The sequence below is a fragment of the Filobasidium floriforme genome (genome assembly GCF_021052385.1).
Source record: "Filobasidium floriforme strain CBS 6241 chromosome Unknown HD553scaffold_9, whole genome shotgun sequence".
NCBI classification, from domain to species: Eukaryota; Fungi; Basidiomycota; class Tremellomycetes; order Filobasidiales; family Filobasidiaceae; genus Filobasidium; species Filobasidium floriforme.
Genome location: NW_025763630.1, coordinates 251,777 through 273,476, shown reverse-complemented (window position 1 = coordinate 273,476; position 21,700 = coordinate 251,777). Strand labels below are relative to the sequence as shown.

Here is a 21,700-nt window from a genome sequence, read left to right as displayed (position 1 = left end):
GATCGGCTTGAACGAAATGTTACCATGAAAGATGTACAACGACGAAAGCAGAACATCATCAAGGTCGAGAACGTCGAGATCCAGATCTCGCTCTCGGATCCGAAACTCGGTTTCGTCATCAACCACGCGACGAACAGGTGGATATTCTGATGAAACGACGATTACAAGTTACAACAATTCGCCTGTGGTCGATCTCATTCCTGGATCATGGCGTCAGCTCCATCGTCATTCCCATCCTCTTGAGGCGCTTCTGCACTGAATGTTCCCATGCACTCCCACTTGCCGGCATAAGTCGCTGTGTGTGGGTGAGGAGGGAAGCAAGAATCAAAATCCTGCGGTGATCTGGGGGATTTAGGATTACCCGACGCACCTTTGTATAGTCGCACCTTGCCTTCTTCGCTTGCGACGCTGAGTATCGACCCGGTGGTGTTCCACTGTAAACGTCGACGATCAAGAGTACCTCAGCTACGTCAATCGGTATGATCACGCGGCACCCCTGGGCTCACCTCGACCCTGCCGATCGTCGCTTCCCCCAGACCCCACTCGCCCATAACCGAAGCGCTCCACGAAGCATTCCCTCCCGATCCAGCCCCGTCGGCCGGTTTGATCTTCCAGACCCTGACGGTCCCATCCCGATGCCCACTGGCGATCAGGTGATAACTTCTTCCGCAAGAGGCGGCCCAGGATAACGAAGTGATAGCCTGTGCGCCGAGCGAATTATGTTTTTGGGTGGGCTGTTGAGGGTGAGATGTGTTATTCGAGGGAGGTGGGAGGATGAGGAGAGCCGATGGTGGGGAAGATGAAAGCGAGACGATCTGAGAATGAACATCGACAAAGCATCAGTCTTCACTTCGTTTGCATAGTGTTACAGACTACGACTCACCTTGATGATCCCACTATGACCGCTCGAAACGGCCAAGACCGATCCCCACCACTTTTCCTTGCACCAACTGACCGTCCATCCACCCAAGGCCTCGTTTCCCTTCCCAGGATTGATCAACCCCGCCCCTGGTCCGGTCCCTGAAGACTGCTGAAACCCGCTCCCACCTGCAACCGAGCCCGAATTCGAGTTGGTAGAGGAGTTCTGTGACGATTGACCTGCGATACCGGAAATCCCAGAATCTCCGTCGGTAGGGTTGGCAGAAGAGGAGGTGTTTATGAGGGATGGCACGGAGATGGAGTTGGTGAGCTGCCATTCCGTCAAGGTCGGGGAGATGGAGGTATAGATCCTCAAGGTAGCGTCGGTCGAGATGGAGGCCTGGTGATGTCAATGTGATCGTCAGGTACATACAACGAAGCTTGGAGAATTGCTGGGAACTTACCAATTTCAACCCAAAAGCGTTCGGCCCAAATTCTACCCCTCTAACGCTTCCCCTAGCTTCGTTTAACAAGGCCCTCTCGGCCCATCTCCTCTGACCCCCAGAGTTTCCGTTGACCATACTTGCACCACCAGCAGGCCCAACTTCTTCCCAGATCCGTACGGTACGGTCATATGAACACGATGCTAAGAGGTTGCCGAACTCCGGGTGAGACCAAGTCAGACGGAGGATGGGTGCGTCGTGGGCCTGTCAGAGTTCGTCTGTGATGGTCAGCCTGACAGGACGTTACCTCCAGGCAAGGCTGGTAAAGATGACTTGCCTTCCATTCTGCTTCTAGTTCCCAGCCGCTACCTTTACTGTCCTTTCGCCAGACCTTGATCTTCTGATCCGCTGAGCCCGTGGCGACTGATCATCCATCGATATCCAATACCATCAGCTTGGGTAATATCTCCCCCTCTTCAAGTCACAAATCTTGCTCACTCCGCTCTCCGTAAAAGTCATAAGCGACATCTATATAGGCAAGCTTTCTGAATTAGCATGATACGGCGGGAACGTGTAGAGTTACGAGGGCAGCGTACCGGTTACCAGGTCTGCATGTCCCGTCGGCAAAGCTGCTGTTTGTAGCATATTGGAAATTCCGTGTCGTCAACTAGCTGTACGAACGTTCAGAGGATGGTTATCGAGTGGAATGAGGTAGACTTGTGGACGTATAGATGGGTGTCGAGCAGTTGGTAACCTAGCTAGGCCACTAGGTCGATATTTGCGGATCGACCTCCGCGTCAAAGCTAGCTCGATAAGTTGTTGGGGCATATCTCCATCGCCAAGTTATACTCCTACTCGGTCGACCATCGAACCTCGGTACAGACAGATTCTTGCCGTCTGAAATCTGGCAGCAACATACAGGATACAGGGTACCACAGAATATCCTGCTTTGGCCGCCAAATTTGACGAGGATTCTGGACTCAACAGGTCTAGGCCGGGGGAACTCTGGTCCATCTACGGTTCCTTCCATCTCCTCTGAATTAGACTAGACATACCAGGATTGAGATTTGGACTAGGCCTCAATCCAGAGGAATCTGTGCATAATATTGAGGAAGCTGGCAAGCACGATCATGGCGTCTCCATCCAACGACGCCGGTAGCAGCTTCGCCGGCAAGAGGAAGAGGGAAGATGTCGTCCTGCCCATTATGGCCCAGACCAGCATCGCAGCGCCAGCAGCGTGAGGTCTCAGTAGCTGACTACTGCTAAAAATCGACTACTGATACTTCGATCCCTCGATGTCATTCCTTACAGTCTCTGGGCCCGGGGCGGAACGTCCAACTTCGCCAAGACCGACCCGCAAAACTACCACTCGAAACGACGGGCCGAAGCCCGTCAAACGGTCCCCGCCGAAGAAGCCCGTAGAAAGGTCGAACTTTTGCTTCTGGAAGAGGGGAAACGAGTCAGACGGGCTGGTGGGGTACCTTTTACCGCACAGGGAGGCTTGGGGAGCAGGCCGACGAGCCGGGCGGAGAGCGTTGTTGGGAGCCCAGGAGGAGATGCCGAGGAGAAGGTGGCTGGGTTGAGGGAGAGTGATATCGGAGAGAGGTTGATACCCGCTCTAGAGGAACACGTCGATGAGCAGGAGCAGCAAGCCAAGGAGGAACAGGTCAGTTCTTCGCACAGAGATTTTGTTGAGGTCGTCCAAGGTCGTTATTTCTCACCGCGGTTGTTCGTGAATAGATGGATTTCTCGAAGACGATCGTCATTCAACCTGGTTCAAGATGGCTCAGAATGGGTCGATCTACTGATCCCACGTGAGTGCTCCTTCCAAACCCTACCGAGTATACAACTCATGCAGGAAACCTCTGTCAGGCCGCTAGAAATTCATTCTTGCATCTATCGCAAGACGCCCCTGTTTAAACTCAAATCGACCGTATATGAGGAGCTACCGCCGATCCCTACTCGGATGGAGAATAAGCTAGCCAATCTATTGAACGAGGAGCCTGCGCCGCCCGAGCCGACAGTGTCAGCGGAGGCGGCCCAGGAGGCACCGAAAGATGAAAAAGAAGGAGAAGGAGAGGACAAGGTCGAGGCGACGGAAGAGACGGTATCGGCAGAGCAACTCGAGGCTAACAAGGAAGAGGTCGGTTTTCGGTCGACTTGAATCACGAACCGCTATGGACGAGGAATTGACCTGTTATTTGTTGGTCCGTAGGAAAGGCTCGATGGGTTGATCAAAGACCTTCGAGACAACCTGAAGCATCGGTGAGTCGACGCCAGAGCGCACGAGATCGATTGGCCAGCTGATTCTCCATCATCACGCCTTGAGCAGTATGCAAGCCGCCAAACTGAAGCTTCCACCGGGCAAGTATGAAAATTACGTCGCCACGTGCAACCGGTATAACGGGAGTACGAGACCGGTTCAGCACAAGGCGTATGACGATCCGTATGCCGTCGATTGGGTCGAAGACTGGACACCAGAGACTCTTTTCCCGGACGAGGTGAGCGGCCAAGAGATAACAGCTCGAGTTGGAAATCCAGCTGACACTTGCGACCTCCTCTTGTCACAGGCGTTCCATGTACCGGAAGAAGCGCCATATGAATGTCGCTGGCCATGGAAACGACGATCGCTCAATACACACGATTACCGTGGCACGGGTCCGGAAGTCATCCTCTCTGACATTCAGGCCATCCTCGAGAACGCTCTGAGGAAGCTGAACCCGCCGGTAGAGAGGGGGAGCTATTATGTGAGTCGCACGTGTGACATGAGGAATGGTCTGGAGCATAAGTTGAGTCTGCGCGGTGTTGATCCCAAATTTCTAGCAACATTCTATCGCGCTGGTGATACCTGACCACTCGGACAAGCAATACATCGAGGCCATCATAAAGGTGCTGTTCCAATATATGGGTTTCCGCCAAGTCGGAATACTACAGGTGAGTTCCCTTTAGTTCCAAGGGACAGCTCGCTGTTCATCGATTGACATGCGATTCCGATCCTCCCGTGTAGCAAGCGGTCTGTGCGACTTTCGGCGCGGGTCTCTCTAGCGCATGCATCGTCGACGTCGGAGCTCAACGGTCGACTGTGACGTGTGTCGACGATGGGATGATGCTCGCAGAATCTAGATACGTCCTTAATTACGGGACGGACGATGTGACGACGTTTTACACCGAGCTTTTGAAGCGGATTTCGTTACCATACAAGGAGCTGGACATGAGTCGACGGACGGATAGGGAGATGATGGACGATCTCAGAATACGAACCTGTATCATGCTGGATGTGAGTGAGGCTCGCTCGCGGCTATGGGTTACGCGCGCCTGGAACTGATCGCTTGGGATACCTTATCCGACACAGCAATACGTGGCGAGCAATGTGTGGAAGTTCAATAGTAAAAACCATAAGCGACCCTCGATAGAATACGAGTGCCAGACATTCGACCAGCCCGTCCTGGCTTTCTCTGTGAGCTGAAACGTGAAATCCTATACCGCGAGGGCTTGCTAAAGATCTGCTGTCTATTCAGTGCTTCTTCGACCCAAGGGTCATGAACTGGAAAGTCAAGGATCAGGTCCGCCGGTATCCCCTCAAGGGGTACGTGGACGAGTATATGACAGAGATGCGGGACGATGATGTGGTGAGCAAGGTTGACGAACCTTACCCTTCGACACAAGGCTAATATCTGATACGATCCAGACTCGGAGCATGTCGAGAGCGACGGAACATCTGCTTCCTCCACCCTTGCCACCACCCGAACCCGTCATCGAGGAAGTGACGACGACCAACCCCGAGACGGGGGAAGTCACCGTAACGCAAGTCGCGGTGCCTCAACCCATCCCACCTCCACCCGAACCGGACTTTGACGTGGTACAGGAAGCTGCCAAGATGCCGCTCGAAGTTGCCGTAGCATGCTCGCTGTTAGCGGCTACGCCTGAGCGGGTTAGCAATTTGGCAGGTTCGATCTTGATCTTGGGAGGTGGAGGGGCGGTAGAAGGGTTCGGTGAAGCTCTGCGATGGCGGTGAGTGCGCCCGCTCCAGCTCCTTAGAGTGGTCGTTTCTCCGTGCTGAATCTCCTATGCGATGTTCAGTGTCCTGTCTCAATTGCAACAGAGAGCACCAGGACAGTCCATCAGCCCCGAAATCTTGCCTGCTCCAAGAGGTCTAGATCCACGGCTCGTGACATGGCGAGGTGGGGTCGTATGGACGCGGCTGGACTCGATGCAGGACGTTTGGATACGGAGGGACGAATGGGACGAGTTGGGTATGCGTAGTTGGAAGATGAGGGTGATGTAGATGAGCCACTAGATGGGGCATATAGGGTCTAGGGTCGATCTCAGTCGGCCGTCGTGTGACTCGTATTTGCTTCCGCTCAAAGTCGGAGTGAGCCGACGACTACGGGTCGTTTGAAAGTTGTCTACATGACGTCTGCTTCATCGAGATTTGCTCTTTACATCGAGTCGGATCTGATACAACAAGCAGCAACAGCTAGCTTTTCTTTGCAACCATGAGCTCAAACTTACCGCCATATCAGCGGCAAAACTCGCGGTCCCCAGCCGCATTGCTCGCCCCGCTTCCCGTTGGCGAAAGGACACCGCTGTCCCCATCGGCTTCCTCCGTTCAGTCTCGACAGGATTCTTACTTTGCCATCGGAGAGAGGGATGGTCAAGATGCCACGGCGGACGAACGTCTCTTGTCAGAAGAGCCAGCGAGCTTTGAAGCGCCTCGCGATCGATTGGACCATGCCCTGAGGAGAAGAGGGATGACGGGTGTGGCCGATTTCAGGGGGAAGGCGACAGAATGGTTCAACAATAATACGGGGTTATTGCTGATCGCTGCCGCTCAGTGTTTCTTTGCCAGGTGAGATTGGAGCTCGTGATGATTTTCAGGTCCCTAGCTGACGTTCAAATGACCTGGATTTAGTATGAACTCCGCCGTGAAGCTGTTGCAAGACCCGAAACAAGGTGGAGGGCTGCCTTCTTTACAAGTACGTCAACGAGATGGGTCAGATGGCGATACACGCAGCTAATCATTGCTGTGTAATCTTCAGCTCATCGCCATCCGGATGTCGATCACCCTCATCGGTTGCGCATCTTACCTGTTCTACACGGGCGACCCGAACCCGATCCTAGGCCCGCCCGAAGTTCGTAAATTACTGGCTCTTCGGGGTTTTATAGGATTCTTTGGGCTTGTCGGAATGTGAGTATAGTCGGTTATAATCACTTTCATGTGCGAAGCTGGCTAATAAAAGGCATTCGACGGATATTCCAGGTACCAATCTCTCCAGCATCTGTCCTTGTCCGAAGCGACGACGCTGGGGTTCTTGGGGCCCATCGCGACGGGCATTCTTGGGTATTTGGTCTTGCGAGAACCGTATACCCGCAGAGAAGCTGCAGCAGGAGGTGAGTCGTTGCCCTCAGCTTTCCTTACGAGGAGATCCCACTGATCATCCTGATTGCATGAACGGCCTACGTCACGTCATCCAGCCGTCTCCCTTATTGGCGTCATCCTCATCGCCCGCCCAACTTTCCTCTTCGGCGCGCCTCCACGGATATCGGACGGTCTCCCAGTCTCGCCCGACTGGGGTGACGAGGTCTCCTCAGGGTCGCGAACAAGCTGGCACGACAAGGTCTATGATCCGGATACGGGAGCGCTGATTAGGCACGACACGCCTGCAGAGAGGTTGACAAGCGTCGGGTTCGCCTTGCTCGGGGTTTGTGGAGCAAGTGGGGCTTGTAAGTCGGTAAGGACGCAGGGGAGGATGGGAGAAGGAGATATAACTGATCCTTCTTCGGCATCGCTCGCAGATATCACCATCCGAGCCATTGGCCATCGGGCGAGGCCGTTCCATAGTATCGTCTACTTTTGCATCTACTGTGTCGCAGTCTCGATTGTGTGAGTTTCTTGTCGCCGTGGTCTACTTCGTGAGAGGCTTGTAGGCTGACCAGACTCTGTCCGGGCGTAACCTGAGATAGAGGGATGATTGTCCTGAGAACCCCGCTTGTCTTTCCCCATACTGTGCTTGGTTGGTGTCTAATCATGATCATCGGGTGAGTGGACTCTCATTTCCATTATCAGGATGTGAGTCGATATGTAAAGGCAAGGTTCTGATGAGAGTCATGTGGTTGTGTTCATCTTGCAGCATCTTCGGACTCGGAGCTCAGATCTTGGTCACAATGGGTCTTCAACGAGAAAAGGCCGGTCGGGGAAGTCTCGCCATGTACACCCAGGTGGGCCATCGTCTGAGGTCCAGGTTATGCGCTACCGGGAGAAGCTGATCATATTCATGTCAAATGTATTCCCCACTCCTGTAGTTGTTGTTCGTGGCCGCGGTGGAAAAGTTCCTCTTCAAGACGCAAACGACTTTTTTGAGCGTTGTCGGGATGATCGTCATCATCGGTGCTGCTCTCTCGGTCGCCGTGAGTTGCGGCAGAGCAAGATCTCCCAATCACAAGCTTGCCCGTCTAACGTTAGCTGCTTCGCGGTTGAACCTAACAGTTTGCGAAGAAGCCGGAAAAGAAACCGGCTGCTGGCGGTGATCTCGAAGCGAACGATAGGGATGGATCAGAACAGCTAGATCACAGTGCGTTCGACGACGGCCGGCTCACCCCCGCCTTGGTGGAAGGATCCAACGAAGTCCCAATGTCTCGGTCCAAGTTCGCCGGTCGGGGTCAGCTAGGAGGACGAAGAGCATCTTTCGGAGGAGGGCGCGAAAAGGAAGATCGGAGGTTCTTGAGCGAGGGGTATAGACGAGAGGAAGGGGTTGAACGAGGTGAGAGTTCTAACAGAGACTGAGGGCGGGAACGCATCCTAGGTATCTATATAAAAGGACAATTCGAGTGCAGAACATACATAGCAAGGAGCTTTCCGAGGATATTCGGCATCTTGTATGGTTTCATGATATAGTTGTCGATGATTGATAGCAGAGTTACATTAATGCTCATAGATCTGGATCGCTGTTGAGCATTCGGAACTTCAAGGGGAGATTTAAGAAGAACAAGCTCGACTACTGCCCCCACTGCCCTCCCGAACGCGAACGCGCAGGCTCGAAAGGAGCGTATGCTGGAATTGGTACGCAGCGAGGCGTTGGCCCCCCGCCTGTTCCTTCCCAAATATCTGGTAACCCCCGCGTACTTTGTGGGGGTAATGAACTCCTTGTTCCCTTTGGACGACCCATATTTGATCCGGGAGGTCTGTGGAATCGTCAATAGCTCTCCTCTCAACCTGGTCTTCACTTCCAAAAGCTCTTGCTCTTTCAGATCCTCCACCATCAACTGGGTTATGGGTTCGTATTCCACCCTCAAAATCACTACCATGAAAAGGCATCTTGCAAGATCACTGGAATTGGCAGAGCTTGAAAATGTTGAACAAAATGATTTCGCTTTGCTCCTTGTTCGTTAGTTCAGATATAGTGATATCAGGACATTCGATTCACTCCAACGCTTTCCACCCGCTAATCGATCAATTGAGCATTCAGTGTAGTTTGGAGTGATCCATCGCGACATTGAGTTCATCTGTGATACCCCACTTGTTTGATGATATCTACAAGCCGAGTCTAGAGGAAAAAGACCACTCTCTCATCATCGTAGTCGTCAAGAACTCTCACAACATCTCCCGGGACGATCGCCCAAACATCAGTTCCGATGATGAAAAGGCTGTGATCCTGGAGTTCTCCGTCATATCAATATCGAACGGTCGACGCTCACCCAGATTCAGACCACTAACGATAACGACGCGGGATAGATACCTGGATATCAAAGAACGTTGCCTCTTACACTCGACTTTGTAGATCAGCGTGCAGGATGAAAATAAGTCACAGAACCGAATGCAACGCAGATCCTGGGCCTCGTTCAAATCAGTCGGAGCGGTCGACTGAATACATCAACCAGGCCGCCGGTCAAGTCGCCTCCCGCAGTCAAACCTACTGTCCGCACACCTGTAGACCGTACAGAGGAAGCTTGTTATTGTTCCAATTGGGTCGGCACAATTGTTGAGATGATCAGATCAGGAAGACCTCACGGGGCTTCGCAGCTCCTATGGATCCATGACGCTGTCAGACGCTCCTGTCAGTCCTGCCCTGAGCGTTTCAGCCCAACAAAGCGTTTCACCATATAAACGGCGACTTCTAGAGTGTGCAACTAAGAGGTAGCGTGAGCAACTAGGTCCTTGCAGCAACTAGGATAGAAGCGGTCGTCTTACACTCGAGTTGGCATCGTATGCACCAGCACATGCGACGAAACGTGGGTAGCCCGAAGACAGATTGAAAGCGCCACGGAGGGAGGACCGGACTTCACACTATCAACGATCGCAATACCGTTTCAGCGTGCGCCTAGTAGAAAATCGTACGGCTTAGGAGTCTGCGATGGAGGTACGTCATTGGCGTGTTCGCCGATAATGCATTAACCGGAGCGGGAACAGGTCTTGAGCTTGGTCTTGGCTGTCAACCCTCGGCTGTGCACCAGGTATCTACGAGCACGGATATCTGGCAAGCCACTGGACAGTCTCTATTCTCCCCAAGCCACCGTAACGAAGTGAAACCGGAAGACCGACCATCGGCTCGTTTCGTCTCGTCTCGTCTCGCAAATTACCAGTCGAACGGGAGCAAAAAATGGCAAACTTCCTGAAACTCGGCTACGCGATCTCTGATCTCTGATGGCCGGGTGCACCGATCGACCGGTGCAAGCAATTGGTACCGCCCCTTTCTTTCATTTGGCTCGGCATGCTAGCGCGGAATTCGAACGGTTCACGACCTCCACCTTGTCGGTCGACCTCGTAGGCCCTCCCTCCTCTGTCGCTCATATAGAGTGCGCTGCGGTCGATAGATCTTGGGAGAGTTCTGCAAACAGCAAAGTGGTAAAACCAAGCTGCAAAGTCGCCTGGAAAGCCTGTTTCGATGTTTCATCTTTGAGATGGTCCAACCTGATCGCCCGTTTGCATCTACCCTCGGGCATGATTATCGACCTCGCGAGTCGACCGGAAGCGTCGCGTGGCCCGATTCGGATCCCGGGCGTCTCTCTCCCTCTCGATCTCCAGGGCAAGGCGATGACGATCGAAAAGGGCTGGATGGGTGGGTTGGATTCCAACGGGGTCGTGGATGTCAGCGATCAGCGAGAATCATCAATAACACATGCAATCTGCAATCTAGATCGGTAGATCTCATGGACATCGTTGTGTCGCACAGCTCGACGATTTCACGCTTGCAAGTCTTTGCTAGCTGCTAGTGGCCGTCAAGAGCAGATGCATACCGCACACTTCCTGCTGCGCTGCTGCCCGAGCTGATGAAATATGAACGGGACCGAATTTGCTCGACCTTGCGCGGAATGTCTAGGTGTCCTCGTATACAACACGTCGCATACATCCTATCGTCTATTATCCGCATCATTAATGTCGTGTATCGCCTGGATCGTTGTCTGCATCGTGTTTGATAGACGCTCGTGTTCGTAAAAAACAAAGACAAGAAAGACCGAGGATCGTGTTCGTCGTGATCAAAAGGCGCCCGCAAAAGCGAAAAGAGAGAGGTTGTCGTGAACGCTTTTTCCGCCTCCGCGCCCTGGATTGGCTTTGCCTCGCTCGCTCGCTCTCTTGCCCAGGCCAGGCCCAGGCTCAGCCCCTTTCCTCTCTCTCTCTCTCTACCATCCTCTCTCTCAAACTCAACTTCCCTCTCTCTCTCTGTCTCTTGCTCACGATTCGGGCAGTCACTCTGAGCACATTTCGGAATCGAAAGATACAATCCTCTTTGGATCATCTCCTGTTCAATTGTCAAGGTTGCAAGACAATCACCTCTGGCCACTGAACGTTGCAACACGTCACATCCCCAGCTAGACGTAGATACAGATCTAGGATCGAGTTCAGCAGCAATACCGCATCCATCCTATCGATCTTATCGCCGCCAATAGACAAGGCAGATAGCTTGACCTACGGCATACACATCGGTCGAACGAGCATCCTTGTTGTCGATTCTGGTAGACAGACTTGCATCGAGCTAGATCCAGGGGCGACTCTCACCGTTACTCTGCTCGACATCTCCCACTCGACCAAAACGAACTTGATAACTTCTATCGATCGCCGTCATCCGCATTCAAATCGTCAGCTCGAGTTGGGAAAGGGGCAACTCAACGTGCTGGTCTGTCTGAGCAGCGGGAGAGAGCACATCGGCGTGCATCGTTCTCCTCCTCTCGTCTCATAGAGGAACACGACGACGACGACGACCACCGCCCGAGAGGCAAGTCGACGGCAACATGACCCAATCGCCACAAGACGAAGAACACCAGGTCAACATCGTAGACTTTGCCGATGCCGAGCACAACGCGGAATCGGGTCAGGCTACGCCTATAGCTCGACCCGAAACGCAGGTATCGCCATCGTCGGAACAGCCTAGAAAGTCTCCGGTATCACCACAGTCGAAAGATCCTGGCACAGACGCTTCCGTCGACAGGGTTCGAGCGGATACCTCTAAACTGAGCCTCGGACTGGGCTCTCCGTTCGACAAGAAGCAGGACGACGAGTCACTGGGCGACATCGGGCCGCTTTCACCCAACAGCAATTCGAGCGCTTCTTTTGTGTTCCCGGTCCGTTCAGTCTTTGCCAACCGTAATCAAGCCCCGATCGTCCGTCGGGATAGAAACGAACCTGCCCAGAACGCTCAGCAGCAATCACAGTACCAGGCGCCGGTCACGAGCGGTGGATTGCCTCGACCGCAGGATCCTAGCAGTCTGCCCAACAGGGACCGATCACCTTCCCTTCCTGCCGGAACCGCCGGTTCATCCATCTCGAGCATTCTCGCACAGGGAGAGTCTATCCAGAATATGCTCGAGGGTTACACCTATGATCTCGCCGAAATTCACAAGCACTTGCCCTGGGCTCAGTTGAAGGATGGTAATTCGCAGGCTGGTCCTTCGAACGGGTACCGTCCACCCGGTATCGTCGGTAGCGGTTTCTATTCTGCACCTCTACCTAGCGTCGCTGAGAGCTCTGAGAGTACCTACTTTATCGACGCGTTGCTCAACGAGGAGAGGAGGAAGAGCGATGGAACCGAGATCGATCCCTCGTCCCCGGTCTTCCGACCACAATCCAACCTCCCTTTAACCAACACGCAAGATCGCAGCTCTTCCGATCGTAGTCAACACGAGATACACCGGACAAACAACGACACCTCCGGTTCTAGTAGTCGTGGCCATGCACACGGACAGATTGATCCGGCGCCGAAGGATGCTCCAGCGCCTGGACAGACGACCGAGAGGTCAGGCAAAGACGAGGAAGGCGACAAGACGTATAGCTTTTCTCATCATCCTCGCAAGAACGAAAAGATCAACATCTCCGGTCCGTCTGATGGGAAACGTATACGGAACACTCGCAACGCTAGCAATAGACCGATACGGGACGACGAGGGATCTGACGAGGCCCACACGCCGTACGATTCGGACGAGGATGATTACGGCCCACGTCCAGTTACACTGGGCGACAACTTTCAGTCGCACGGTTTGGGCGAAAACGGGGAACGGTCGAGCGATGATGATTCAGGCGAGAACGCAAGTCGGACAGATACGATCCATCCGATCCGCCGACGACACGAAGGCAAGGAACCTGATGTCGGTCCCGGTGGTGATGGTAGAGACGAGGTCGTGGACCAAGATGAGACCCCGACGGAAGACAAGAAGCAAGAAGAAGGTGGACTCTCAGGGGCTGCGACCCCCTCGTCCACGCGGCCTCAGGGCGGATCGCCTCGAGCCTCTCGGCCTGTCAGCGCGGCTGCATCGCAGACCTCGGATAACATGAGACCGTTCGATGATGGGATTACTCTGCTTCCTGGACGACCCGGAGAAGAAGGAAATACCGAGTCTTCTTACGGTACTCGGACCAGCTCGTTGCGCGGCAGCAAAGACGCTCTGCACTCGGCCATGCGAGGTGGCAAGAAGCAGAACAAGGCTCAGGTCAACAGCGTGCCGGATTATCAATCCAGCGTACAAAAGTTTGTGGATCGACAAGCGGAGACGACCAACCTTAGCGATCCCAACGCCCCGACTCCCAGTCCTGGTCCGGGTGAGGAGACAAGGTCCAACGAAGAATCGGCAGTCGAGGAGGATGAAGATGACATGATGATGGACGCAGAGTCTGCTGCGGATCGATCGGCATCCGAGGTCAGCCGACAAGGTGAGGAACCCCTGATGACGGTCAGATTCGAGCATGTCACGACAGACGACGGGCATCATGTCGTCACGGGGAGAGAGGGACAGTTGAAGAAATGCGAAGATGAGGTTCGTAACGTCTCCACTCGATTCACAAACAGAACGACTCGCTCACCACGTTCACTCCACAGCCGATCACTACCCCCGGTTCCGTGCAATCGTTCGGTGTTCTCATGGTGTTGGAAGAAAACTTTGATACGGACGAGCTCGTCGTGCGGCAAGTATCAGAGGTAAGTCACCATTTCACACCAGATCGACTGAAACGTCGCCTCGGGGCAATACTGATTCAATCGAATGTTTCTCTTCGATCCAGAACTCTACGGATATCCTAGGTCTCTCGCCAAAATACCTCTTCAAGGTTTCTTGCTTCACCCGGAATTTGTCGAGACATCAGGAACACGTCCTGAGAGACAACATAGACTATCTGCCTGACCCCGACGCGGATGAAGATACCTTGACGGATGAAGGTCCCCACGTTTTCTTGCTGAGTGGTTTCGGAGAACCAGGAACAGGCGATCGAGACGTGTCAGATAATCTCTCCAGTGGATCATCCGTTACCGATAACCGGCGGAGAGAATGGACTTGCTGGGTCGCCGCACATCGTCCCGCACAGGCCTCCGCCAAGAAACGCGGTACCGGTGCGGCCAATCCCCGAGCCGAGTCCAGAAACCTCATCATCTTGGAGTTCGAGCTCGAGAAAGACTTTCAAAATCCACTTTACCCCCCAGTCACCCGACGCAACGCCTCGGGAATATCGTCACCTACGACCGGCTCCAACATGTCTACTGCCACTGGCTCAGGCAACTCGATGCAAACGGCTTCATCAGTGGACACGGTCAAAGGCAACGAAGGCATCAAAGACAAGGACACCCAAAATCTCCGTCCGGCGGCCGTCATGACCCCTCGAACCAACTCGCAGGATTCCGGGATATCTGATACCACTCTGCAGGTTCGCAACCAGGAGGAGGAAGTTATGGGATTGGAAGGAGAGGAGCAGGATGTCAAAGCCGAGGACATCTTGGAAAGTACGACGAGTCACGCGAAACCGCTTAGGGCTTTGGAGAGGCTGCGCAGGATGACCCGAAATCAGACGCAGCCGACTGAAGATGGTTCCCAGTCGAGCAAGAGTGCGCGGCCAAGACCGAATCGACGAGGGACCGGATCGGGTGGAGTGGGAACCATGGATGTCTTTGCAGTCCTTGCTCAGATCAATGATCAGCTCAGTCAGGCTCCAGATCTCGACTCGTTCCTCAAGATCGTGGTTGGAGTCATCAAGGACTTGACGCAATTCCATCGCTGTCTTGTATACAGCTTTGACTCTCAATGGAACGGATTGGTCGTTGCGGAACTGGTTGATTGGAGCAAAACCCACGACCTGTACAAGGGGTTGCAATTCCCTGCCACCGACATCCCAGCTCAAGCGCGTGAGCTCTACAGGATCAATAAAGTGCGACTCTTGTACGACAGGACACACACCACAGCTCGCATGGTCCTCCGCAGCAAACGAGACCTAGACAACCCCGTCGACATGACCCATTGTTACCTTCGAGCGATGAGCCCCATTCATATGGTATGTCACGTCATCGCTCTATCGGATGGCAGAGGCTGTGCTAACAAACGCAAACTTTTATGGAATAGGTCTACCTCAAGAATATGGGGGTCCGATCGAGCATGTCTATCGTGAGCAGAACTTTGCTGTCCAATCCGATGATGCCAGTCACTCAAGTCATGTCCCCCTCGCCTCCCACAGTCGATCATGGCTTTCGGTAGCCTCTGGGGTCTCATCGCTTGCCACGGTTACGGGAACCATGGTCTGCGAGTCAGCTTCCCGGTCCGACAGATGCTACGACTTTTGAGCGACTCTGTATCGAGGAACATCGAGCGATTGAGTTACGCTGCCAGACTTCACACTCGAAAATTGGTACGTAGCACTTGGCAAGATTGATACACTGCCCGAGCTCATACACATATCGCTTCTTTTTCCTTCGCCGCCACAGATCAGCACCATTCCAACCGACGCTCATCCTACCGGGTATATCGTTTCGAACGCCAACGACCTCCTGACTCTGTTTGACGTAAGTACTAATAGGCTTTCCTCGTCGGTTTCGTCTCAGCTGAACATAGTTCGCAACGTGTACAGGCCGATTGTGGTGTCCTCGTAATTGGTGAAGGAGCAAAGATCCTTGGATCCAGCACGGAGCATGGGCAGGAAATCCTCTTGATCGCCGAGTACTTGCGATACAAGCGTTTCAAGTTCGTAGCGCGTTTCTTCTTCTTTCCGGTGTCGATAGATGAGTTACTGATCGTATCGTTCGGGGCCACAGTCAAATGCAAATCTCGTCTCATATCGGAGAAGACTTCCCCGATCTCGTATCCTCCCGTAATCTGCAGATCATTAGTGGTTTGCTCTACGTGCCGCTTTCCACCGGGGGCCAAGATTTCATAGCGTTCCTTCGCAAAGGTCAATCTCGTCAGGTCAACTGGGCGGGCAAGCCTTACAAGGACGGCAAGGAGAAGGGCGCCAACTTGGAGCCCCGTCAATCTTTCAAGGTCTGGTCGGAGACGATTGCGGGTAAATCCAAGAACTGGACCGACGAGCAACTCGAAACCGCCGGTGTCCTCGCTCTCGTCTACGGAAAGTTCATCGAGGTCTGGCGTCAGAAGGAATCAGCGCTGAAGGCGAATCAGATGACGTCCCTACTCTTGAGTAACGCTACGCATGAAGGCAAGTTGTCACTCGCAATGCTCGACACATTCAGCCGAGTCAGTATGCTAAACTCGGCCTGTCTTAATAGTTCGAACCCCGCTCAACCAGATCATCAAGTGAGTTGCTCGGGCCTGCCGCAGACCCTTTCTTCGAGCCCGCTTACCCGATCTTTCTTCATAGCTACCTCGAGCTGGCCCTCGACGGTCAACTTGACGGCGAGACACGAGAGAATTTGAGCAGGTCCCACACGGCTTCAAAGGTTTGTCCGACTGGAACGGTTAGACGCATGCCTTTCGTTGAATCGCAATTAACGCCTCGTCGTACAACACAGAGCTTGTTGTTCACCATCAATGACCTTTTGGTAAGGCGCCGTGCGGATTGTTGGCGGCACGAGAAGACCACAGAAACTAACCAGATCTGGCATTACAGGACCTCACCCGAATTGAGAGCGGGAACGAGACGGCATTCAACGACCCTTTCGACATCCGTCAATGCATGAAGGATGCCGCTCGCATCTATGCTTCGGAAGCCAAGCGTAAAGGTCTCGAATACAACATCGACGTCCACGCCGCACCAGATTGTTTCTTGCTTGGTGACCAGAAGAAGATTCGAACCGTGGTTGCCAACTTGATTGCCAATGCCGGTGAGCCGATATCTCCTCGCGTCGAAAAGATCACTGTTGCCTCGGAGCTAACAACTCTTTGTCACAACAGTCAAATACACGCAGAAAGGCTCGGTCTCAGTTTCGTGTAGAGCTAGAGGTCCCGAAGAAGAGAGCGCCCCCAGCTCCGAGTCGGGTTTTATTCAGACCGAAATCATCGTGGCGGATACCGGCTGCGGAATTCCTTCAGAACAATTGCAAGCGATGTTTGTTACGCTCGAACAAGCTGATTCGGCAGAGAATCAGTCTGCCACAGGCCTGGGTGAGTGTCATGATCAATGGACTGCTTGCGTTCATCAGATGGCCTAAACGTCGTATACGTTCGTAATTTTCGCTTCCTAGGTCTCGGACTGGCGGTTGTAGCAAGGATCATCGAGCAGGTCGGAGGAACTTTACGCGCAGATTCGGAGGTGGGGCGAGGTTCTAGATTTTACTTCAACATCACGATGGCGCGTCACGAAGGTACGGCGACCGCATCGGACAACTCGCTCGTGAAACCGCCTCGACGCTCCGGCAGTATGGGTTCGGGATCTGGCTCGGCCCTGTCTTCGACTCGCTCTACTGGTACAAGAGAGCTGGATAATTTTGTCGACGCTTTCTCCCAATCACACATGGCCAAGGCTGGGCCAGATGACGAGCGAATCCGATCTGCGGAAGCGAGGATGTCCCAACCGGGAACCTTCCCTGTTACGGATAGTTCGTGGCCCATCAAGCCAGCAAAGACGAATGATGACAAGCAGTCAAATCAGGACGTCATTCGTCCCAACTACTCTCGAAGCCAGTCTGCCTACGCTCATCATCCCCCGCGATCCCCACCTCTACGCATCACCACCTCGGCGGGCGACCCTTCGATCTCATCGGGACCCCATTCGCCATCAGAAACGGCACAAACGGACGACACGCTTGAAACTGGGGCGACTGATGATAGCAGCAAGCCGAAAAAGAAGAGGCGTTCACCGGTTGGGGGCAAGTTGCGGATCCTTGTGGTTGAGGTGAGCACATCATGTTCTGGTCCGGAACGCCCGCGCTTCAGTTGATCGATCCCGATAACATCACCCAGGATGACGACGTTAATCGCAAGATTCTGGAAAGACGGCTCAAACTAGACGGTCATGAAGTGATCTCTGACACTAATGGCCAAGAGGCCGTGGATCGGATTCGAGAGGATCCCAACTTTGACTGCATCCTTATGGATATCCAGTAAGTAACCAGCGCGCTTGCAATCGACCCCCACATTTACACTTACATCGATCGCATGACGTGTGTAGAATGCCTGTCATGGATGGCCGTGAATCTGCTGCTACCATCCGGAAAAACGAACCCAAGGTCGACAGCATTTCTCCCACCATCAAACGAGTGGACGGGCGCATCCCAATCCTCGCCGTTTCTGCGACGCTTCTCGAAGCGGATCGATCCAAACTTGCCGTCGACTTTGACGGCTGGATCCTCAAACCCATCGATTTCAAGAGGATGCTCCGCCTCTTGAGTGGGATCTCTATCACCGAGCACAGGGTCGAGGACGCTTACGTCCGCGGTCAATGGGAACGTGGCGGTTGGTTTAATTCACTGAAAAACCCTCGACGGAAATCCTCTCGTCACTAGCTTTCAGTGACGACCACATTTCGTATCAAAACATCTTCCGTTTCTCACTTTCTCTACACGACATCTTACGGCACCGCACGTCAAGAGCTCCTCTCTTCAAGCATGGCGATGATGAGCACAATGAAACGATTGTTATCACTTGTATATTTCACCCGGGTGTAGGAATAAATTACTATTTTGTATCATTCAATACCGCGTCTTTCATTTGTAAATCATGGGTACACATCGAAATGTCGATGGTCATAGTCATATTGCCCTGCGCTCGGGCAAATCCGGCAAGCCGAGTTCTTTCAGTACCTGCGGTTTCGCCTGTGCTATCAGCTCAACGCAATTTGTCGTCGTTTTTCCTCGGAATACTCACGGATGTACCGTCTATTATGCTCGTGGTTGCGATGATATATTTTCTGCCTGTGGCCGTGATTCTTTCTAGGTAAGCGACAAACCGAACAAAGCGATAGTCGGCCGACTTGCCTTGAGCTTGACTGGTCATCCAACGCACTGCAGATATCTCGGTGTAGGTGCATCCTCCAAGGAAGAAGACCAGAGTCGTTTTCATCCCGCCGTCACGATCTTCATGCCAAAACACGTCAGTTGCAGTAGGTTCGAGCATATAGTATAGAAGAAACACACCTGATGGCACCGCCGCGGCTTGTAGGCTTCGTTGTGATTCGTCGACCGTCAGTCCGGGAAGCGAAGCCATCGTATCTTCGAACCCCTTCCAACCCATCAGACCATGAGCGCGAGGTAGCGTTCTCGCGGGCTCGTTATCGGCTTCACTAGGTTGCCTTGCCTTGCCATTTCGATCTGCACTGGAGCCACCCGTCGCGGTAGCCAAGACCGCCGGTTTCATGCTCACGCATTGTACGAGACGAATACTCAGTGGCGCATAACCCGAGTATGTGTAGGCGATGTCGTTCGGTTCCTGTTCGTTTGCCTCTTCAACCCAGAGGCGAAGCGATTTACGGGTCTGAGGGAAAATGTTACCGCCTGGCGCTGGAGAATTATTTAACAGGCCCATCCGTTCCAGGTTGACAAACGTCGTCAGATAGTGGTAGCCGTAGATCTGCAAGAACTCTCTCTTGAAGTTGTCCAGGACCTTTTGTCGAATTCCTCCGACCGAGAGTGAGAGCAGGATGACCAATCTCAAGATATCCCAGGGCGTCTGGGATTGCTGTATCATCAAGTCCTCTATCGCCGTCATCTGATTCGTGGGCTCGTATCCAGTAGCAATGTCTTCGAGTGATAAATCCGGGTGACATTAGAGACGCTTAGGAGCTGTAGTGAGCGGCCAAAAGCTTACTCTGCTGTATCTCCAAGACTTTTTCAAAGCCGGGCGACCGCGTGATCGACATCAGCATCTCTGTCAGACTCGTATCTACGGAGAGAAAGTGTCCGCATCAGCCGACCTGCCTACCATACAACAAACACTCGAAATTTCCTCGCCCTCCCAACTTACGTAGTTTCAGCGCCCGCTGCTCTCCCTGCAATCCGCCCAGCTTGCCCACAAACTCCTTCATCTTGCCCACCGTATCCAAGCTGTTCTTGCCCTGATAGTCCGCCTCGAGCCGTCGAGCCAGTCTAGCGAGCTTGGCACCGACGACGGAGAAGTTTGAATCCCTCAACTCGCCAAAGAGGGGGTCCGTAGAAGCGCTGAGCAGGTGTTTCCGCTTCTTGGTCGGCCGATTCGACGAACCCTGTGCTCCCAAGGTGGATGAGATGGGATTTGACGATTCACCCGGAGGAGGTCGGTTAGCCTCAGTCGACAGGAGCTCCGGGTCCACCTCGATATGAGCTGCAGCGTGTAACAATCGAAGGGGACGTCAGCCAAGGGGGCAGGACTGCGTGAGGGGACGAGATTCGTCGCGCTTACAACGCTGTATCCCGACATACTCTGCGAGTAAGCCCTCGTACGTCAACATGGTCATCATCGGTGTCACCCAATCTGTACTGCGGTCGATGACGATCAGCCCGTCCACCTGCTGAGAAGGTTCCAGCGTCGAGTAGATATCCGGTCGTGACTCCCGATGTCGTTTCAAAAGCGATACCAGGCGCTGGATAGCGGCATATACAGCTCAACGCTAGACTCATACTCAACCCCAGGTCCGTAGCTAGCTCACCTGCGCCGCATCACCCTTGCCCAACATCCGAGGAAATAGCCCGTACGCCCGTTGAAACGTCATCAACGCCATAGAAGCGTCGTATAATGGCGTGTCATCTCCGTTCTGCATCACCCCGCCGGGTCCGGTCAGTGTTGCGAAACCTCACGAATACGTGCTCCAAGAACTCACAAGATACAGATCCTTGATGACACTGGGCTCCTTTTCCAAGCTCATCAGATCATCCTCCAGTACGATCCAGCTTGCTCCCAACCCCAATTCCTTCACTTCGACATCCCCTCCTATCCCCAATTCCTCCAATATGCTTGCCGACAAGGCCGTCCGCCTAGGAGCGAACAAGACGTGGTAGACGTATCCTTGGGTCTGTTGAGATTGATGCGTCTTGATCTGGTCGGCGATGATCTCGAGGTGAGACCGGGAAGGACGGGTGAGGTAGACGATGTTCCGGGTCGGCGCCTGGAGAGGGCCCGGTTCGAGCCAGAACATCTTTTCCACCGCTTGGTTCTGAAAGGGTTGGAAGAGAGAGAGAGAGCGTATGATAAATTTAGAGCTCGACTATCGCTCTATGTCTCATGATGAACAAGCATGCATGGCCAACAACGACTGACCTTGAGCGAACCGACATCCACTACCAGTCCCAAACTCCCTGCCAGGTCTCTATCGAGCACCAACGTCTTTCCCCCCGGAATCGCTACGAGAGCATCCAGCAGGTTCTCCTTGAGCAGTTCCTTCAGCGGGGCCAGGTCGATGGGCTTGTTCCGTGGGTCCGGGGTCGACGAGGTGAGGGAAGCGGTACCTCGAGGTCGGGATGAGCTGGAAGGTCCGGCTGCGGTCGAGGCCATGATCAGAGTGTCCCGGGGCTGTACCGGCGGACCACGTTGTTTGCTAATGTCTACGAAGAGGTTTTCGATGTGTTTGTAGTAAGTGTTGTCGACCCTGGAATTGACGATTCATGGTCGAATCTGTCGTCATCCTCTTGGTCATTTGGGCGGAACGCGCGTTGGAAAGTCGATCAACCATTCACTCCGGGTCGTCCGAGTCGCCCTTCGGCTCAACATTGTGGATGAATATGTCCTACTGCAGCCTTCTCGTCGACGAGGCGAGGAGTTTCAGGGATCAAGGTTCGACTGAGGATACT

General features: G+C 53.5%; 5 protein-coding genes across 5 annotated transcripts; 3 read left to right on the top strand and 2 right to left on the bottom strand.

Moving 5' to 3' along the window:
* Positions 1-5: 5 nt before the first annotated feature.
* Positions 6-2,161, bottom strand: HD553DRAFT_310119 (WD40 repeat-like protein). The gene is made up of 8 exons (XM_046179802.1): positions 1,898-2,161; positions 1,800-1,829; positions 1,639-1,724; positions 1,323-1,565; positions 884-1,258; positions 507-815; positions 371-434; positions 6-295 (listed from the first exon to the last, which is right to left on the bottom strand). The coding sequence occupies exons 1-8, from the start codon at positions 1,944-1,946 to the stop codon at positions 195-197; spliced, it is 1,257 nt and encodes a 418-aa protein (XP_046037077.1). The 5' UTR covers positions 1,947-2,161; the 3' UTR covers positions 6-194.
* On the top strand, positions 2,162-5,763 carry HD553DRAFT_283707 (uncharacterized protein). Its single transcript, XM_046178185.1, has 13 exons — positions 2,162-2,538; positions 2,613-2,967; positions 3,042-3,115; positions 3,174-3,444; positions 3,517-3,566; positions 3,634-3,802; positions 3,872-4,048; positions 4,125-4,235; positions 4,309-4,578; positions 4,654-4,758; positions 4,820-4,930; positions 4,990-5,312; positions 5,382-5,763. The coding sequence occupies exons 1-13, from the start codon at positions 2,432-2,434 to the stop codon at positions 5,584-5,586; spliced, it is 2,328 nt and encodes a 775-aa protein (XP_046037076.1). The 5' UTR covers positions 2,162-2,431; the 3' UTR covers positions 5,587-5,763.
* HD553DRAFT_223822 (uncharacterized protein) lies at positions 5,558-7,862 on the top strand. Its single transcript, XM_046177252.1, has 9 exons — positions 5,558-6,150; positions 6,214-6,277; positions 6,341-6,489; positions 6,562-6,692; positions 6,777-7,025; positions 7,098-7,185; positions 7,266-7,340; positions 7,433-7,520; positions 7,605-7,862. Exons 1-9 carry the CDS (start codon positions 5,798-5,800, stop codon positions 7,827-7,829), a joined length of 1,422 nt encoding a protein of 473 aa, XP_046037075.1. The 5' UTR covers positions 5,558-5,797; the 3' UTR covers positions 7,830-7,862.
* A 5,325-nt stretch (positions 7,863-13,187) lies between these two features.
* On the top strand, positions 13,188-18,445 carry HD553DRAFT_271244 (uncharacterized protein; the record flags this gene model as incomplete). The annotated part of the gene is given in 15 exon segments (XM_046177703.1): positions 13,188-13,544; positions 13,607-13,771; positions 13,789-15,045; positions 15,114-15,155; positions 15,226-15,396; positions 15,473-15,550; positions 15,616-15,728; positions 15,800-16,238; positions 16,373-16,441; positions 16,514-16,543; positions 16,612-16,825; positions 16,896-17,105; positions 17,186-17,835; positions 17,904-18,043; positions 18,112-18,445. 15 exon segments carry the CDS (start codon positions 13,188-13,190, stop codon positions 18,443-18,445), a joined length of 4,269 nt encoding a protein of 1,422 aa, XP_046037074.1.
* A 174-nt stretch (positions 18,446-18,619) lies between these two features.
* On the bottom strand, positions 18,620-21,527 carry HD553DRAFT_310110 (Sec1-like protein). The gene is made up of 10 exons (XM_046179801.1): positions 21,171-21,527; positions 20,734-21,066; positions 20,563-20,667; positions 20,316-20,496; positions 19,902-20,237; positions 19,746-19,820; positions 19,076-19,678; positions 18,917-19,015; positions 18,807-18,853; positions 18,620-18,742 (listed from the first exon to the last, which is right to left on the bottom strand). The coding sequence occupies exons 1-10, from the start codon at positions 21,402-21,404 to the stop codon at positions 18,692-18,694; spliced, it is 2,064 nt and encodes a 687-aa protein (XP_046037073.1). The 5' UTR covers positions 21,405-21,527; the 3' UTR covers positions 18,620-18,691.
* Between the last annotated feature and the right edge of the window lie 173 nt (positions 21,528-21,700).

Excerpts from the sequence above, each read along its gene's own strand:
- HD553DRAFT_283707 (XM_046178185.1), top strand. The coding sequence starts at position 2,432 with ATGGCGTCTCCATCCAACGACGCCGGTAGCAGCTTCGCCGGCAAGAGG. Across the intron at positions 2,968-3,041 it reads AGCAAGCCAAGGAGGAACAG|ATGGATTTCTCGAAGACGAT; the intron begins GTCAGTTCTTCG and ends GTTCGTGAATAG. Across the intron at positions 3,567-3,633 it reads CGAGACAACCTGAAGCATCG|TATGCAAGCCGCCAAACTGA; the intron begins GTGAGTCGACGC and ends CGCCTTGAGCAG.
- HD553DRAFT_223822 (XM_046177252.1), top strand. The coding sequence starts at position 5,798 with ATGAGCTCAAACTTACCGCCATATCAGCGGCAAAACTCGCGGTCCCCA. Across the intron at positions 6,490-6,561 it reads TTCTTTGGGCTTGTCGGAAT|GTACCAATCTCTCCAGCATC; the intron begins GTGAGTATAGTC and ends CGGATATTCCAG. Across the intron at positions 7,026-7,097 it reads TTGTGGAGCAAGTGGGGCTT|ATATCACCATCCGAGCCATT; the intron begins GTAAGTCGGTAA and ends CATCGCTCGCAG.
- HD553DRAFT_310110 (XM_046179801.1), bottom strand. The coding sequence starts at position 21,404 with ATGGCCTCGACCGCAGCCGGACCTTCCAGCTCATCCCGACCTCGAGGT. Across the intron at positions 19,016-19,075 it reads AGCCGCGGCGGTGCCATCAG|ATCGTGACGGCGGGATGAAA; the intron begins GTGTGTTTCTTC and ends TTTGGCATGAAG. Across the intron at positions 18,743-18,806 it reads GCATAATAGACGGTACATCC|GTACTGAAAGAACTCGGCTT; the intron begins GTGAGTATTCCG and ends GCGAAACCGCAG.
- HD553DRAFT_310119 (XM_046179802.1), bottom strand. The coding sequence starts at position 1,946 with ATGCTACAAACAGCAGCTTTGCCGACGGGACATGCAGACCTGGTAACC. Across the intron at positions 1,566-1,638 it reads AACTAGAAGCAGAATGGAAG|GCCCACGACGCACCCATCCT; the intron begins GCAAGTCATCTT and ends GAACTCTGACAG. Across the intron at positions 1,259-1,322 it reads ACGCTTTTGGGTTGAAATTG|GCCTCCATCTCGACCGACGC; the intron begins GTAAGTTCCCAG and ends TGACATCACCAG.